General features: G+C 33.0%; 1 protein-coding gene across 13 annotated transcripts in view; it reads right to left on the bottom strand.

Annotated features, from left to right (window-relative positions):
* Positions 1–20,681, bottom strand: part of GPHN (gephyrin) — a 398,145-nt gene that overhangs the window by 149,266 nt on the left and 228,198 nt on the right. For 5 of the 13 annotated variants that reach the window (XM_049770336.1, XM_049770337.1, XM_049770339.1 and 2 more), the window contains one exon: positions 17,079–17,120. The exons of the other annotated variants lie outside the window; for them this stretch is intronic. In XM_049770336.1, coding sequence (XP_049626293.1) covers positions 17,079–17,120 — 42 coding nt within the window. The remainder of the gene's footprint in view (positions 1–17,078; positions 17,121–20,681) is intronic. 13 annotated transcript variants of the gene reach the window in all.

The raw sequence follows: 20,681 nt of genomic DNA, 5'->3' as shown, positions 1-20,681 counted from the left end.
CCAAACTTGGTGATGCTTGAGGATTACTCCTGGCTTGAGTTGAGGATTTATTCTAGGTCATGCTTGGCTATGGATTATCAAGAATGGGAGCTGAGTTGGCAATGTTCTAGGTAAATGCCCTACCTACTGTAGTACAGCTCAGGCTCTGATGTAGGTAATTTCTCTATCAAAACATGACACACACACACTCCTCTCCCTCTCTCTCCTCCCCTCTGTCTTCCCTCTCTCCTCCCCTCCCTCCCTCCCTCCCTCCCCCCTCCCTCTCTCTCCCTCCTCTCCCTCTCCCTCCTCTCCCTCTCCCCCCTCCCTCTCCCTCTCCCTCCTCTCCCTCTCCCTCCTCTCTCTCTCCCTCCTCTCTTTCTCCCTCCTCTCTCTCCTTCCTCTCCTTCCTCTCTCTCTCTCCTCTCTCTCTCTCTCTCTCTCTCTCTCTCTCTCTCTCTCTCTCTCACATCGCCGGGTGTGGCCCAAAACCAAACCAAAACAAAACAAAACAAAAAAATAACATAGGTAAAAAATGGAGTAAAGCATACTTACTGTCATTACAAATTAGGCAAATATAAGTGAGCTAATACATTATGGGAATGGCATTATTTCTGTTTTATTTAATATCAATCACTTCTAGGAGGTTAGTCCAAAACTTATTTTGGTTCAGCAGGAGGCATTAACCCAATCTACACTGCTCAGAAACACAGAGGTACAATTAGAAATGCTATGGTGGGGCATATGGTAGTGGAGACTGAATTCAGGGCCTTGAACATATGAAGCATATGTGCTGCTCCTCCTCTTTCACCAAAAGCTATCTCCTTGACCCTCAGAACTAGGATTCTCATAGATCATTCTCTTACTTTTAATTTCTACCTTCAGACACATGGTTTACTTAAGAAAACATTTTCTTTGTGGGACTGCTATGCTGCAGTTACAGGTATTAAAATACAAATGTATAAACTTAGAAATTATACTGTGATAATACATAAAAAACAAGATACCAGTATCATCCATGATATAAATTATCTTTTAAAGTCAATAAATCAGAATAAAAGGCATAACATAAATTTTATTTATTGTTTATTTCTGCTATAATTTTTGGGCCATATCTAGCAGTGTCCAGACATTTCTTCTAGCTCTGCATTCAGCAATCAGTCCAGGAAGAATCAATGGACCATATGGGATGCTAGGAACTGAACCTGGATTGGATGCATACAAGGCAAGAATCCTACCTGCTATGCTCTCTTTGATCCTGGTATAACTTGTAAAATGATAAAAACTTGTGCATATAAGAGGAAAGGTGGTTATTTTAACTTGCATGATGATTAATATTAGAAAGCATATTTTTTTGTTGATAGTTAAAAAAATAAAACTGATTTCAAACATACTTTAAGTGATGGTGTAGTATGACCACATTTACCAAAATAAATGACTAAGTAAAATAAATAAAAGCTATTTTGATATTTTAGCAGGATTCTCAGTGGTGCATGTCAGATATAAGCCATGAAATGAGAATTTTGACAATTAGGTGGTTACAAGTGAAAGAATAGTGATATAACTCAACTGTACTTAAATTCATTACTATATCTACACTTAATTTCTTTGGGAACATCTGATATACATTAAATTTAGTAATTCATACCAAAAGTTATTAATGAATATAATGAATATAAAGATTATTAATGAATATAAAATTTTATAAATACTTATTTGCCAACCAACTTTTCAATATAAGGATGGAATGAGAATAATTAATTTCTTTTTAGGAAAAACTTCTAGCTTATTTCCTAGTGGAAAATAACTGAATAAGATATTCAATGGATCTAATAAAAGATGTCAATAATTTTATTATAAAACCAATGTTTAGGGGCCGGAGAGATAGCACAGCAGTGTTTGCCTTGAAAGGACCTAAAGTGGTTGGTTTGAATCCTGGCATCCCATATGGTCCTCCATGCCTGCCAGTGCCTTTCCTGAGCAGATAGCCAGGAGTAACCCCTGAGCACCGCTGGGTGTGGCCCCAAAACCAAAAAAACAAAACAAAACAAAAAAACCAATGTTTATAAAATGTTTAAAATATTGAAGGCAATTTTAATAAGATTTGGATAAAAAACAGTTTGGAACTGGATATGAAGGAGCAAAGTCATGTTTTATATAGTTTAAATTGGCTGTAAAACTTTAAAGTAGGACAATAAATATTAGTCTTAATTTGAACCAGACAAGTTTATAATTTGAGTCAAAAATCTAAGACTGATTGACAACATTTTCTCATACTATCTCTTTCAGACCTCAGTGTCACCCCAACTTTCTCTTTCCTACTCTACTCTTGATATATAGGTTTGAAAGGCTGCTCACTTTCACAACTGAGAAGTCTCAGTGACTAATTAGCAGATCTGACTGCAGAAGACTAATTTTGCCGTAGTTCCTACATTTATTCCTGGGGAATTCTCTATCAACAGAAGCTCATGTTAGTTATCATAATTGCAATGCTATATTTGAAGGACTAGATTGCTACAAATTTTTCTTTCATTGCAAATATCCAAAGCATTCTCCTCAAAGAGTCGTCGTGCTTTGGTTAATGACATATTTAAGTATTCAACAAAACATGTAAGCATGTAAACACAAACAAAATTATAGATGGTGGGACTATAGCACGTTGAGAAAGAAGGAAAATTTTAATGTTTCTAGGCAATACAGAGTTATGTGGAAAAAAAATCAAATATAAGAATATTATCCAGAGGCAGATTTAGAAACAAAACTAGAAAAATAAAAGACTAATATAGTAAAAAACTATGATTCAAAAGTCCATATGAATCTGACTTCCATGCAGGTTTCACAGAATACAAATCCAAAATTTCAAAGAATTCTGAATTTACTTTTTTTCTAAAAGTTTTTCATTATGTTCTGCAATATTTAATATTGGAAAGTTAGAAAATGTTACCTATTCTATACAGTAAAAACAAATGAAAAAACCTGAGGCTTTTCCAAATGGTAAGACTTCCAAGATCCCTTGGAGGAACAACTGGCAACAAAACGCCCAGTTTCTTTACAGATAATTCAATGACTATTTCTCTTTTTTTTTTTTTTTTTTTTTGGTTTTTCAGGCCACATTCGTTAGATGCTCAAGGGTTACTCCTGGCTACATGCTCAGAAATTGCCCCTGGCTTGGGGGGACCATATGGGATGCCGGGGGATCGAACCGTGGTCCTTTCCTTGGCTAGCGCTTACAAGGCAGACACCTTACCTCTAGCATCACCTCGCCGGCCCCTACTGACTATTTCTCTAAAGAGAATCCAATGCTTTGTGCATTAGATTAGAGTTGTAAATGACTTTGCAAAGGGAGCAACACTTGGGCTCTGGCTTTATGCCAGCTACCAGAAAGACCCTTCCTAGAAGAAACTAAACTTTTTAAATTTTTTGATAATTTTTTTGAGCCACACCCAATGATGCTCAGGGGTTAATCTTGGCTATACGCTCAAAATCACTCCTGACTTGAGGGACCATATAGGATGCTGGGGGATTGGATCATCCTGGGTCAGCAGCATGCAAAGCAAATGCCCTACCACTGTGCCAACACACTGGCCCCTAAATTTCGTTCTTTTTTAATGATCTAATATATAGAAGCATCTGCATATGGAAACCCGTTTCCCTCATTCCCAGGGGCCATAAAAGCTTTATGTCAAGGTAAAAGTAAACTTTATTTATGACTCACCATATCAATGTTATCTATTCTTTAACAGTTATCTTCTTAGATCTGATCTACAAATCATGGTGATCTCTTATTTGTTTCATCTCAAGGGACATATATTGTGCTGTGTGTGATGCACCTAGAGCCCTGATATACTATGTTAAGATATAGACATATGTTTTTTTCTAACAAATCATTAGATAAAATTAAGCCACAAACATTTTTAAATGAGTATTAATATTATGTAAGTGCTATATTTCTATGAGTATTTGTGTTTTCAATTTATCTTGTGATGCACTGGCATTTATTTCAAGGCTATTTAATATCACACTGAACAACAACACATGGTTCTGAATTCTTAAATATGTAAACTGAAAAAAGCAAGTACTGTATAATAAAGTAAGCAAATCTAAGAAATATTGACATTGTACACATATGATGATCAAGATGAACTAATGGAAACTATTACACATCCCATCTTTTTAGCTTAACCTATTGAGAATGATGGAATATCTTGTGAAACATACTCAACACCTCTATAATTCTTATTGGGATTCAGGTTGAGAATAAGAATAAAATAAAAATTCTATTTTAGAATTCTACCATAGAAGCACCCGAAAGAGTCAAAATTAAAAGCCCTCAACTAAGGCATAGAACACTTAGGATTATTATAACTGCAGATATAGATCCATATACTTTGGAAAATAATATCTGCAAATATGAAACAGGAAACATTAAAACATTAAACACTTATGAAATGGCTAAAACTGTATGGAAAAGATGCTTAATCTGATGATAATGGATAAATGTGACTCAAAGTACGGTCTTAAATTTAACTAACAGGACTTAAAAATGAAATTCTTTTTCATAAACTCATTCTCTTCCATATTTACTCACTCTAACCTATAATATTAACTGCGATTCAAGATATGATTATTGCCCAGGAGTCTGAGATAATTTAACAGAGCAGAGGATATCACTAATATGCAAACATTTGTATTCTTCTATAATAAATCTTAATAAAATTGAATAACAACAGGTTTTGCATGCATGTCACCTTTCCAAAAAGATGCTTTGCAAATAAACTCAGGTGAATCTTATCATTAAAAATAACTGACATAGGTGAGTTGGGGAAAAATAACTGACATAGCCCAAAGAAAGATAGCCATAGAAAGATTATGGCATTTAAATTATGTAATAAGACTTCAAGAGCTAAAATCTATTCTAGAAAAATCTTCCTTAAACAAGTACCTTTTGGAACTTCATAATAATTTAAAAATAACTCTCCCATGCTATTTTGTGAACACAAGACCCAAGAATGGTGATTTTCTTCTAACCTCTTTTTCTGACACTAACGTTAATGAATAGCTTTAATTTTTAGCCAAAGACATTTGTTCTAACAGCATTTTCCAACATTAGAACTTGAATAGTTAGAGTATACTAAAAAAGGCTATTCCAATATTTAAACTCCTTAAGCGATACACTACATTTAATTTTTGAACATTTCTCATATACCTACAGGAGATGAATATGAAGATAGCAATATATGCTTGTTATGTAGATGCTCAATAGTTATTTTATGGCTAATCATGATTTACTGGTAGAGTTAGAAAAAATAAAAGCTCGAACAATCAGTAAAAATAACAATCATATCAATTTTAATTTTTACATTTTTATGGGACAAAAATTCGTTTGACTTTCAAGCTCAAAGCATATTTTTAAATTTGAATGTGACAATCTTGCAGAGAACTTTCATCTAAGAATAAATGCATAAAGAATAATTACAATCCAATTCCTTTAAAACTGTGCCGTTTTTCCTAAGTGAATATTTTAGCAGTATTAAAAATACTATGTGTGATATTAATGAACCTTTTGATGAATAGTCCTGGCAAAGAAATGATGTCTTAATTCAGTCATTTGTTTAATCTTGCTTTCTTGGTCAAAGACCTATGGTTTCCATACAATATGCTAAAGTCAAGACAGCATTTAACAAATTAGAAATGTGAGCTTCTGCTAGCAAGAGGTAGCAAGAAGTATTCTACATAAGACTAGAAATGTTATCATACTACAGAAAGTTTACCAAAATTTAATTGCTTACAAATTGTTAATGCAAAAGTATATAACTAACTATATTATTTGATAATTATAAACTAATGGACAATGTTGTAGAAGAGTTTTTGTGTCAAACTTCCTTTTATTTACTACTATAATGAGTATTCTAAGAAAAATGTCATATTTGATTTGACCCACTGGAAGAAGATGGGATGTAATATTCCATTGTCATTCACTATTTTTGTCAGGATAAAAATGTATTGAGATATGTTGGATTCAATTATATTTTAAGATAAAGTTTCTATAAAATAATATCATAACTAATACATAGCTTGCAATAATATTCCATATAATAGTAATTGACTCTCAATTAAATTAAATTATTGTGCTCTTTCAGAATGTGTTGAGAAGCTGGTCAAACTCCTGATTCTTTCAGAAAACAAGAATCTATTTTTATTTATCTCTTTAAACACTTTGAAAAGTTCTTTGCGTTTGGGGCCATACCTGGTGGTATTCAGGGCTTTCTCCTGCCTCTAAATTCAGTGTGTATGTACCTTGTAGTGCTCCGGGGAATATATGGAATACCTGGGATAGAAAGTGAGTTGGCTGCATGTAAAGTAAATGCCCTACCCTACGTATTATTGCTCTGACATTTCTATTAAAAAAAAAAACTTGAAACTGAAACTCAAGTCTTAAATCTTCGATATGAGGCTGTTTAGAAATTTTAGTATTCAAAAGAAAAAGGCAACAGGGAGGACTGCCAAAGAATTATGTACATTATGGTTTGGGGTTATATTTATGTATATGCACATGTATATGTATCTGTATATAGAATTACTCAACTATTTGGTTACTGAGCTATTCCCAGCAGTGCTCAGTCAGGCCTTACTCCAGGTGTGCTTGGGAAACTCTATGGGCTGTAGGATATGGAATCTGGGTGTGAGGCAAAATGTCCTACACACAGTACTATTGCTCTGGCTCCCAAAGATAATTTTTTTTGGGGGGAGACTACACCTGGGCTCAAGGGTAATTTCTGACTCTGTGCTTAGGGGTCATTACTGCTGTTTCTTGGGGAACCATTTGGGATGCTGAGGATCTAACTCAGGTCAGCCCTATGCAAGGTAAATACCCTATACCCTATATGCTATGCCACCCCCAATTTATTTAAGTCTGGCTTTAAATAACTAATAGCTTTTTAGAGGAATTCAATTATGTAAAAACAAAAAATAATTATTGCATCTTTACAAATGCAGAATTATACTCATATTCTATATATGCCCACTATAGTAGTGAATTACTTACTCTTTTATAAACTTCACTTTTTATTAAAAAAAAATCTAGATAATTTCTTTTTTTTTTTTCAGATCAAAGCATTTTATTTTATTGAGGTGTGGGGTAATCTTCAGGGGAGAATAAGCCGATGTCCTTGGGGAGCCGGGATCTCTAGATCCTATGGCCGCAGAAAGGATTAATTATTTCTTGATTTATGGTTTGGTTGAGTAATGATGGTGGAGAAAGAAATCTTTTTTCCTTTTTTTGATTTTTGGGTCATACCTGGCAGTTCTCAGAGGTTACTCTGCACTCAGAAATCTCCCCTAGCAGGGACAGAGTGGTGGCACAGTTTTAGGGTGTTTGCCTTGCATGGGGCTGACCTAAGACGAATCACTGTTTGATCCCCTGGCATCCGATATGGTCCCCAAACCAAGAGTAACCCCTGAGAATCACTGGGTATGACCCAAAAACAAAAACAAACAAAAATTTCCCCTAGCAGGCTTAAGATCCAGGATCCATATGGAATATTGGGATATCGGGGATCAAACCTGGATCAGTCCCAGGTGGGCCACCTGCAAGGCAAACACACCCTATTGCTGTGCTATTGTTCTCGCCTAGAAAAACATCTTTTGAAAGGGAAAAAATTAGGTGACTTGTTTTATTAAGGTAATTATCAGAAAAAAATAATATGTTTACTTTTTGAAGTCCAGACTATACATTTCATTGTACCAAAATGTATTTCTGTGTGAATAAGCAAAAGCAGTATTAAACACCTCCTCCTCATAGTTAAGAAGATATTATTTTACCTATAAAAATTAGACAAGGATTGATGTTAAACTAGACCTGTCTGTAAAACTATGGGTAAGAGCCATAGTAGAATATGACCATGAGATCCTTTATGTTTATTAATACACAATAAATTAATTTATCAATCAATAAATTAATAACAACCATCAAACCATTTCAATACTAAATGTTATTAATACTAATAAATTTAAAATAATAATTATTTGTTGTTTTTATGATTTATAGCCTTTTGTCAAAAGCTGATTAAAATGTTTCTAAATGGCTTTAACAGTCACTTTCAGGTTTCAATATACTTTTGCTTGTGAATCAATACTGATTCTATAAAATCTTATCTGAATTTTTTAACTGTATAATATTTCACAGACTTTTACTTTTGACTGTTAAACAAGATCTCAAGGAGACTGAGTAGGATAAGCAAACAAAGTTACAAAGCTTTAGAATTTAGATAAACTTAAGGAGAAAAAGCAGATTCTACAGTTTGACATATTTTTCCCAGCTATGATATCAAAAGTGAATAATTAAGAGTTGTGAGATTGGGACAACTTTTCATATTGTTTGAGACTACACTTCAAGAAATATTGATCTGATTACCACTATCATAATTTTAAAAATATTCAAAATTTTAAATGAAACCTGCTTAATAAAATATCAGAATAGGGAAGGTAGGCAACACAGAAATAAAATATCTTAAGAACACTGACCTAGAAAAATGCATATAAATCTTTTTATATAAAGTGGCAGTTAAGAATGGATGCTAATTCATAATTTGGTCACTAGGTATTAAATTAATTAAATGTCTACATGTGCTCTATAAAGGGAGTAAACCCAAAAGAAGCTAACTCAAAGTCTTTATCCAACTAAATTTTATAATTTAATAGTAATTATTATAAATATGAAAATTGGCTTATAATCAAATGAAATTCAATCACTTATTCAAAATATACTTAATATGTACCTAAAACTGATCTAATGTTTTAATATTACTTACTGATCTAGTATAATAGTATATAAACTATTGTGGGGCATCTAAGAGATTCTGCAAATATAAACAGAATTTGGTTCAAAAGAAAATATATAGGAAAGGCTTCCTGAAGTTGAGATATAGTAATAGAGTTTTAAGGGACAATTATAACTTAGATCAAGAATAGATGAAAAATGGAGAGAAGAAACATTTCCTCAAAGAATAAACTCAGGGAGCTGGAGTGGTGGCGCAAGTGGTAACGTGTCTGCCTTGCATGCACTAGCCTAGGAAGGACCACGGTTTTATTCCCCCGGTATCCCATATGGTCCCCCCTCCCCAAGCCAGGAGCGTGGCCCCCCCAAAAAGAATAAACTCAAATGGCCAATGACACATAAAAAATGCCCTACATTATTAATCACCAGGGAGATAAAAATCAGAATACCATGAAATACCATCATTAATTATCAGAGAGAGGCAAAACAAAATGACAATGAGATACCATCTCACACCACAAAGACTGGCACACATCACAAAGAACAAGAATGACCGACCAGTGCTGGTACAGGTGTGGGGAGAAGTGACTCTCATGCATTGCTGGTGGAAAAGCCGACTTGTAAACAGCTCCTTTGGAAAAAAATATGGCTATTCCTCAACACGCTACAAAATTGAGTTTCCATAAACTCAGCAATACCATTCTTAGGAATAAGCCCTAGTAGCCCAAAAACACAATGTGAAAAAGCCATAAGCATTCCTATGTTCATCAAAGCATTATTCACAATAGCCACAATCTGGCTACAATAATAGCCACAATATTTCACAATAATTCACAATTATTGTCCAATTCACAATAATTTACAATCTAGCCTCAATAATAAATAACTACTATTAAATAAACCCAAGAGCCCAAGAACAAATAAGAAACTGTGGTATACCTACACAATAAAATACTACACAGCTATTAGGAAAAATGAAGTCATAAAATTTCCTTAAACATGGACGGACATAGAGAGTATTATATTGAGTGAAATGAGTCAGAGGGAGAGGGAAAGAAATAGAATGATTGCACTTATTTGTGGGATATTAAAAAAAGACACAGTATGGTAATATTATCCAAAAATTATAATAGAGACAAGGGCTATGAAGTCCAGTCCACAGTAGAAAGCTTTCCACAAATAGAGGGAGATTGCAGTTAGGGCAGAAAAGGGATCACTATGACAGTGATAGTTGAAAATTATCCCTTTGGACAAATATTGGGCGCTAAAAAGAGATAAAGTGATAGGCAAGAAACTCCTTTCTAGCAATATTGCCTAAAGGGGGTTGGGTGAAAGGAAGTATGAGAGAGTGAGAGTGAGAGAGAGAGAGATAAAAAGAGAGAGAGAGAAAGAGAGAGAGAGAGAGAGAGAGAGAGAGAGAGAGAGAGAAGAGAGAGTTGGAGAAAGATAAGAGACTGTTTCTGTGAAAAACAAAAACAAAAACGAATAACCCACAACTGTATTTTGAATAACCTTGTAATCATGGTGTTAAATTACCGTATTTGCCGGCGTATAAGACGACCCCCTAATTTTGCAGTTAAAACATAGGTTTAGGCCTATAATCACTGTATCAGACAGAACGTTCCTGTGCTGCAACTTATGTACCACAGTGAGCCAATCACAACAACAAAGGTTCAAAGGTCATACTGTAAGACTTTCTCTCTGACTCTGGCCAATCTGAGCAGGCTTTTGACAGTGTAGATTCAGGTCCAGAACATTGTCTAATTTGCATGCATAAAAAGCCAGCTTGGATTGGCTGAGTTAGAGAGGCGGTCTGAGAGCCTGGCAGTGATTGGTGCAGAATCGAGTTGGAAAATTCGTTTTGTGTCAATATTCAGACAATTTTCGTTTAGCGGCATATTGAAATATTTTTCGGGATATACTCGTCGTGTAAGACAACCCCCGATTTTCGGTTGACTTTTTGTTTCAAAAGTCGTCTTATATGCCGGAAAATACGGTAGCTAGAAAAAAAAAAAGGAAGAAAAAGTCAAATCAACTTACAGATATGAAACCTGGTTAGTAAAAATGGCAAGTATGGGGCTGGAGTAATAGCACAGTGAGGAAGGTGTTTGCCTTACACGTGGCCAAGTCGGGTTCAGTCCCTAGCATTCCATATGGTTGGTCCCCAGAGCATACCAGGAGTGAATTTTGAGCATAGAGCCAGCAGTAACCCTTGAGCACCGCTGGGTGTGGCCCCCAAACAAACAAAAAATGGCAAGTAGCTAATTTTAACTATAGTTGAGCGTTGAAGGAGAAGTTATTGGTGAAGCAAATAAGGTCCAATTCTTAAGAGCTAAAAAAAACTCATTGAAAATTTTAATAAATATGGCATGATTACTATAACATTTAAATAAGTCATGAGTAGTCATAGAAAAATGATGAGGGTAAAAGAATTAGGAATTAAAGAAAGGATTAGGAGTTATTCTGAAGATTAGTCTAATAATAAATAATTTAAAACATTAAATGTAGTCCAGAAGAGGAGGTAAAGTAGAATGTTAAATATAGTTCAGCAGAGGAATATTAAAAAAGAAATGTAGTTATATACAGTTCAGCAGAGAAAATAGTAAAGAAGAAATACTATGTTGTAGTTCAGCAGTGGAAGTAGTTTGAAAAGAAGCACAGTGCATTTACTCTTGATGTATATAACTGCTCTTTGGACTCAAAAACTGAAGGAAATTCAAGAATTACTTATAATAATTAGTAGCACAGAGCAAAGGACAATTTATTAAAAGGGAATCCATTTTAGTTATTAACTTAATTTTTTCATAGATTTTTTTTCACAATTCCAACCTTTATATGTAAACCCAGCATGAATCTATTATACCTAAAAGTGAAGAAGTAGCATACTATGACAGAAATATTGAGATAAAAAAATGCTGGAAGCCTGGGTACTCTGTTGCTTGGGCCCACTTGTACTGGAGGTGAACCAGGGCCATACTCTGTAGTTTGTGCATGAGAATTATGTAGCTATGTAGTGGAATCAATTCTAGTCCATTTGTTACATGTATTTTTGTTCTTTGAGAGAACTCCTGGGTCTCTTTATTTTACAACAGCCTTTTCTAGTAAAAAGCTTTGGTACAGTTAGTATTTTTAAAAAGAACTTTTTCTTTTAACAGAGAACATTACAGGTCTTAAAGTTCTGAGCTATTCCTTCTTTCCACAGACCCCTTTTCACCAACAAATATGTAAATTATAATTAATTCAACTAAAACTTTTATTTGCAGAAGCTCCATACTGTCAGTTTTTTTATATCAAAATTTGTATTTTAATAATGTTTAAAGTTCAAAGGTTTATGTTTTGCCTATTACAACAAAAATGTCACCTTTACATTGAGGAATAAAACCAGATCTTTAATTTTGTTTTGTTTCTGATTTGAGAGCACTATGCTGTGCTCAAGGCTTACTTCTGGCTCTGCTCTTAGGGATCATTCCTAACAATGCTTAGAGGACCATATGGGGTGCAGGGGATTGAAACTGGGTCAGTGGCATGCAAGGCAAGCACATTACCCACTGTTCTTTATCTCTGGCCTATTAAAATAATTTCTTGAGCATAAAATAAATATAAATATTTCATTTTTAAAGTACACTTATCTGTTCACTTACCAGAAAAAAAATCACTTGGTTTCAAAATTTACATTATTTAAATCAACCTTGTTATGAAATCTAAGATATTATAAGTAAGGTTTTATAGAGCTCAATTTGAACCCATTAAAACATTAAAACTTAATAAATGTTTATTAATTTTTAAAGTTTGGATACTGCTAAAAAATCACAAATGATTTATACTTAGAGTATATTTTTATTTTTCAAATAAGTCTAAATTAACATTTCTACCAGGACACATTATTATTTCTGGTTTTGGCTTAAACTGCGGCAATTAAAAGTTTTTGTTTTAAGTTAAAAAAATGAACTCTCCTGGATTACTTGTATATTAGTAATAAATTGAAAGGCAAATGCTTTCCTTCTTAAAAGCTTATTTGGAGAGATAAAGTAGTATAAAAACTAAGATAATGCTTTTATTATTCATAATATATTATACATTACAGATGAGTAATCTAAAATAAATAACTTGCAGGACTAGAAAGATAGTACAACAGCTAAGGTACATGACTTACATGTTTGACCTCTGACATCCCACATCAGAGCCAGTCAGGATTAATTACTGAGTGTAGAGCCAGGAGCAATCCCTGAGTAATGCAGGGTGTGGCCTTTAATTAGGCTAGTAAATTCTCAATATTTACATGTAGTAATTTTTCTTTTTCTGGAATTAATTTTTGAATCATCTATACATCTAGCTGTCAACCCCCAAACAAGTAAATGTACAATATTATGATAGGAAGCCTGCTACAAATAATGGAACAGATCACTTAGGGCAGAGAAGGGACCATTATGGCAGTGATAGATAAGAACTGGGTGCTGAAGTAAGAAAAGTGATGAGAGAGAGAGAGAGAGAGAGTGAGAGAGAGAGAGAGAAAGAGAGAGAGAGAGAAGGAATAGAGAGACAGACAGACAGACAGACAGAGAGGGAATAGAGAGACAAAGAGAGAGAGAGACAGACAGACAGACAGAGAGAGAGAGAGAGAAGGAAGAAAAAGGTCATCTGACTAGGAAGCAGGCGGGGGTGGGGGAAGGATGGGAAAAAATACTGGAGACACTGGTGGTGGGAAATGAGCACTGGAAAAGAATGTTGTATATCATATGACTAAAACTCAATCATAGAAAACTTTGTAACTGTGGAAAAAAAAAAGCCTAACTGTATTATGAACAACCTTGTAACCATGATGTTTAAATAAGGTGAAAAATAAAAAGACTATAAGGGGAAAAAAAACCTGGATACTGGGACAAAGAGATTAAAAAATATTAAAAATACACAAGACTATTGTGTATCTTTCAGAGCTGACATTTTTGACATTTTATGTTTACTTTTTTAATTAATAAAATAATTTATTATTATTTAGGTAAATAGCTTATACTAGTGTATTTATAGTTTTAGTATATCATTACTACACATCACCACCACCGATGTCCCCCAAACCCTTCATCATGGTTCTTATGCCATTTCTAGTTCACCTCTTCCTTACAGGCATTTCTCCTGCTACTGATGGTAATCTGATTTGTAAACCAAGGCCAAGGATTTGTCATCAATCTGTACTGTCTATTTCCGTTTGTTGCTATGAATACGTCAGATGAATGAGATAATTCTCTTTCTGACTTGTTTTTTTTTGGGGGCCTAACCTGGTATTACTCAAAGCTCTTCACTCAGAGATCACTTCTAGAGGGCTTGTACAAGGACCATATGAAGTGATGCATGTTAAACTTGGGTTTAATCTACAAGTTATTTTAGATAGCATCATGCTCTAAAGTTCTATTCAAGTTTCAGTAAACTGCTATATTTTATTTTTCTTACAGCTGTATATTTTACTGTAAAAATACATCACAATCAGTATTATCTACTGAATGTGAGAAAATATTTTAATACCATGTTAGAAAAGGGCTAATATCCAAAATATATAAAGCACTCACTAACCTAAAATATCAGAGAACCAATAGCCCCACCAAAAAATGGGTTAGGACAGACTTCTCTGGAGAAAACACAGAGATGTGTAGACATATAAAAAAGTATTCATTTTCACTTATTATCAAAGAAATACAAATCTAAACAATGACATACTATCTTCACCATTGAAAATGGCATATATCAAAAAGATATAATAGTGTTGGTCGGAATGAAAATATTGCCTGGTTCAACATCTATGGAAATAGTATGGATAGTTCTCAAAAAAGTAAAATAAAAATTTTCATATGACCCAGTGATTCTACTTCTTGATAGAAATCAGGGTAATAAAAAACCTGCCACTCACTTAATGGATTTATGACTTGGACAAGATATATACTTTCTTTGATCTTCAGTTTATTTATCTATGAGGGTGACAATACTGAGGACAGAATAATGTAAAATTATAAATTATCTTATACAACACTTATTTTTGAACAAGGATTAATATTATCATCATTCTATGTCTTAAAAGATGACATAAAATTGGTAAAGCAAATATCATACATTAGAGGTTAGAAATTTATTCTTAAGAGATAGAGGTAATATATGTGAGAGAAAGAAGAGATGAACATTTTGGTACTTCCATAGATGTCAAAAAATAATGAACTTTAGCAAAAATTCTATAAATAAAATATTTTAAAATGAAATGTAAAAAAATCCCTTATGAAAACCTGAAACAAGGTACATTCCTTGAAATTCTAATACTGTCTTATCACATAAACATTTGTAAAACAGTGATATTGAAAGACAGTTCAGCACACAAAGCTCTTTGCTTGCACACAACTGACTGATCCTAGCCAGCAGTGATCCCTGATCAAAGAGCCAGGAATAAAGCCTCAGAGTCAAAGGGTGTACTCCCCAAATCAAACCAATCTGAACCAAAAAAAAAAATCCTAACATTGACCAATAAAAATGGAATAAAGATGTAAAGATGATTATATATAGCCAAAGGATTATCATGAAGATTAGATTTCCTTGAGAACTTCTCAATGTTTCTGTCTAGCACCAGAAAATCAAAAGCACATATGGAATCCATAGAAATGTGGCATTGAGTAGACTATGAAAACTATTACAAATGATAAAAAGAGAAAGACATTTAATGACAAATAAATAAAACTAATGTGTCACAATAAAAGAAACAAACCCAGATGAAACCAAGAGTTCAATTAAGAACTGCTATGGAGCAAATGCCACTTCATATATGTAATCCCATCCTCCCAAGGTCAGTTCCACATTCCATTCTGAGAGCCCTCCTGCACACATGCTATCATAGAGAAAATAATACCCTGATGGATGCTGTAGGCTGTGATTGGAGATGATGCCAATGGTAGACTTCTTATACACTCTCATGGGAAATGGAGAATTGCCTGGATGAAGTTGCAGAAAGAAATGGGTTATATATACTTTTTATACTGGGAACCATAATCCTGAGGAATTAGGTAAAGACCTATGAAAAATGTGGTGATGAGTTGCTCTCAATCTTTCTTTCAAAAGTAATTTATTTGTATTTGATATTTTGCTTCTCCCTACGAATATATATTTTAGAAGAAATACATTTTTCACAAAATAACTTTCAAGAAAGTAACTGTACTAGCACTACTTGTAAATAGAAAAACTGAAGATGACTATAATTCTTTTGACTCAATACATTCAATTTCATAAGACTATCAGCTTAATAATACTCATCCCTTTAAGGATTTTGCTTAAGACAAAGTCAAGAGGATACTTTTCCTTTGGTCTGCATATTACCTTGTATTTCATTGTCACCTTTTATTGTTACACTCTGAGATTATAGTCCTGCAATAAGAATTATGCCACTTGCACAAAGTAAATCTGTGCAGAAATAAACATGTAAAATTAAGAGTTAAGTTGCTAAAATTCATAGGCTATTAAAGCATTTTTATTTGCTAATTATGAATTGAAGGTATGTATAACTATAGCTGCTCAAGTGCCCAGGTTTTAGAAGTAGACTACCTAAAGACAGTTAAAGTTGGCTATTAATATTCTAATAAATCTGACTTATAAAAATAGAAACCCCATTTATGCTATGGTTTAAAACAATAAGGACAACAAATTAAATTTATAAAAAGGCAAAAGATTATGGGTCAAATTCACATAAAATAGTTTCTTAAAAAACTGAATCTCAGTGTTGCAGGTTTTTCTAGATTACAAGAATCCAAGAAAACTAAGAAATTATTAAGGAACTCTTTCCCTGAGTAATCTAATTAGTTTTTTTTTAAAGTGCATAAGTCTCTCCTTTATATCAAAATAGAGGAATCATATTAAGCATTTCAATTAGTAGCCAATTTTGGTTGTTTTTTATATGTCTGTGATTGATTAATGGGACAGAATTGTTACTAATTTAATATAAATCTTCAATTATGAGAAATAGGCCTCTATGCATGTATGCAAACTAGGATCATTACCTTTAATCAATGTAAGTGTAGTAACAAATCACATAGGTCAGAGGTATCTTTATGAAACTATGGTATAGTGAAGAATTTGCTATCGGCATTTAAACCATTTCAATGTGATATAACTGGCTCCCCAAAAGTTACTCAGTCATTTCACCCTGTAACAGTTATCTTTTCCCTCTTGGTACCCTTTTCCCTTTCAGCCAAGTGCAAAGTGCAAGGCAAAATAAATTAAGGCAAAGGAAAATAAAAGAAGAAAAATGGTAAGGGCGAGCATGTTGTTGACCATGTTAGAAAATACGTGCAAAGTATACCTCAGATACACTATAGGTAGATGAGCACGAGGGAAGCCGAGCCTGGTTTTGCAGTAGGGGAAAAAAAACATTGTTAAAGAAATGGTAGCATAGTCAGGGTCTCAGAAGTTTAGATGGTTCTGTCACCAACATTGTCTAGGTAATAAAACAGCCTTAATGAGCAGATACTTGTGCTTGAAATTTCAAGGTTCAAGTTATTTGATCAGAACCTTGTGATCAAAAAAAATTTTTTGGCTTAGAAAAATCCATAATTGAGATAACATCTCTTCAAAATCTGGTATGATTTTGTTGATAAGATATCGCTTTAAGATTAACAGAGAAGAAGAACACAGATCACTTTTCCTTATGGTACCATGTTGATCTTCAATGATTAAATTTCATTGGTTTAACATATAACAAACTGCACAGAGTATATTAAGAGGGTGATTTTTCTGTACATCTCAAATTATTTAAAGAGATCGCCAAGAGAAGCTCAATGTTCTGATTTCCTGTTTTAACTATTCCATTCTTACATTACTGAATCACTATGTACATTTTTATATCATAGCCAATACCTTCATACACACAAAAACAAAAACTCTTTTATAGTCTAATCTATTACAAAACAAAAGATTTTTCAAATAGCTAATGTTTAATTTGTAACACTATGAATTGACAATTTTCTGGCCTGATCTTACTTTCCAAGTTGTCCCAGTGCACTACTCATCTGTAGTCATAATGTTGTAGCAGTGCCATTTGACATAAAATATTTTTAAGTATTTTTCTAATTACAAATTCATTATGAAGTTCCAAAGAGTGGAGAAATGATAATAAAGATGACCTGCCCTGTATAGGAGTCAGAAACATCCTTAATAATCCAATTTGTTCCTTAACTGTGTTTCAGAATAGTAAAATGTAATAGGTGTTCAGTAGTGTTTTTTTAAGTTTGTGAATGCAAGTTCTTTCTTTAAACCTTAAAAACTGAACTCTATGAAATAATGTTTAGAAGGCTTAATGTTACAATCACAGAGCTCTGTAATATTATAATTAACCATTTAATGGCTACATAAAAGAAATCTTAAAAATATGGTCAATTTTATATATGTATATATTAAAAGACTTTTTTCAAAGATACACATATCTTATTTTCTTTATCAAGATGCTAGTTCTAAGAAACTATACTCTGCATATTTTTTTCTGTAACTATGCCTATAAAATTGAAAACATTTATCTTCAAAAGAATTTGAATCTTGTTTTTCTTTCTCCCTTAGTACCTCATTTTCTATTACTATAGAAATTTAGTTGCCAAGGAGATCTTTTATTAGTATCTTATCTTTGTACAATTAAAGTAAATTTTGAGAAGAGCAATTCTGTACTAAGCATTCAACACTTCAGAGATATTGTCATTTTCACTCTAATAGAATAGATGTCTTAGGGTTCAGTAGCCAATTTTATACTTAATGGCTAAGAATTTTCTAGACTGAAGTAAAATGATATATTTCGGTTATTGTTCAGTAGAACAAAAGCCTGAGAAATACATCAATCAGTATTATTTGCTAAATAACATTTTTGAAAATATAAAAGCAAGTTATCTAAAGAGATAATGCCCAAAAGATGGTTGTTTATTGCCATTTACATCATTATTGTAATCTATTGATAACTTATAATGTATTACCTATGAAAATATTCCATATACTACATAATTATTAAAAATAAAATGTACATTAAGACTATTAATATAAGTTAATGCTAAAACAAGGAAGGATACAAAGGTTTAAACAATGTTCTTAGATATAAGACCCAAAAAACCACCAAAAATTACTTAAGGGAAATAAACAAATAAACTAACACTCTTTAAAAGTTAGTGAATATTCATCTAAGGATTAATTCTCCAGCTGTATTTTCCCATCTCAATCAAAGTTGATTAAGGTAGAGACTTTGTATATTCCTAGATACTATATATTGATAGGATGTATTATTTGATGTCAGATATCTTGCCCAGCTGTATGAAATTTCTATGGGTTATGATTTTAGGTGAAGTCAAATAGAAAAGTAAAATCAAAAGCTTTAGACCATTTTAAGTGCAAAACTTACACTAAGCTACAGTAAGATAATAGAAAAGGCATCCTATATAACAAGAATACACTAAAATCACAATTCAGAAAAAATTAAGATAAACATGTAATTTAGCTTTATATACTAAATCTCTGTAAGGAGCCCATCAGAGTGAAATTTATATCTTATAATTTATTCAAATGCTAGTTCTCCATTTTATGGATTTATTGGTAATCCAGGATGATAGGTCTACTGTATGTGAATGTATATGGCTGGCATATGAGACAGTAGCTAGAAAAAAAGTATAACAAAGAGTAAACATGCAAAGGCAAAGGAGTTCAGGTAATAAATGACTTTTTAACACATCTGCATGCAGAATGATCTGAAACCATTTCCAGAAAAATGAGCAGTATTCTCTGAAACTCTAAAATAAAGATAAAATTTACAGCCTTCAATCTGATTTTTATCATAATCATCTTAAATGCAACCATATACAGGCTTCAACAAACTTCTGAAAATGTTCAGAGTAAATATTTCAGGCGTTCTTGTTATATGTTTTTTGCACCAACTTATCAACTCCATTAATACCAAAGCAACAGCAGAATACATGCAAATGGATGAATGTGGCTGTGCTTCAACAAATTTTTATTTTGGGACAGTGAATTTTGACATTGAAATTTCAAGTCTTGAAATTATGTTCAATATACTTCTGTCCACATCACTGAAATATGCAAAGATGGAGTGCTGGACAGTGAGCAGGTCATATGCCTTGCATGCAGTCAACTGGGGCTTTATTCCTGGGATCCCAATATAGTCCCCAAGCTCCACCAGGAGTGAGCACCACTGGATGTGGTCTCCAAACATAAAGAAATTTTTTTTTGTGGTTTTTGGGTCACATCCGGCAGTATCAGGGGTTATTCTTGGCTCTATGCTCAGAAATCACTTCTGGCAGACTCGGGGACCATATGGGATGCCAGGATTTGAACCAATGACCTTCTGCATAAAAGGCAAATGCCTTAACTCCATGCTATCTCTCCGGCCCCCCAAAACGAATTTTTAATGCAAAGATTATTCCTAGTTTGAGATTTCTTATAAAATAAACTGAAAAATAAAGTTTGTAGCCTACTGATCCCTTAGTCATGACATCCTTGGATGAATATAAAAATGTAAAATGAAGACACTTTATTAAATACTTATTGAAGAGAAGTTGAAAATGTTATAATAAAAAGTTTATAAAATTACAACCACCTAATTAATATTTTATACTAACACATTTCATACTAGTCTTATTTTGATATTTGGTAAATGGCAAAAAATTAAAAAGTATTTTTCAAAGGAGTTTTTGACTTGATTTGGATATTTTTGATAAATTTATTAAAATAGTCTGATTTAAATGATACATTTTCCTGAACTTTTTTCACTCAATATCACTTAGATTGAAGATAAAGTTCAGCGATAGAGCTCTTGACTTAAATGAGTAAGACACTACATTTGATCTACAGAGCCAAATACACACAAATATACTTTATTGGAGTTAGAATAGCAGTAGTCAGAGATAATTATCATAAC

The sequence above is a fragment of the Suncus etruscus genome, chromosome 3 (assembly GCF_024139225.1).
Source record: "Suncus etruscus isolate mSunEtr1 chromosome 3, mSunEtr1.pri.cur, whole genome shotgun sequence".
Lineage (NCBI taxonomy): Eukaryota > Metazoa > Chordata > Mammalia > Eulipotyphla > Soricidae > Suncus > Suncus etruscus.
Note: the sequence above shows the minus strand (reverse complement) of the source record. Positions and strands in the feature narration are given on the sequence as shown.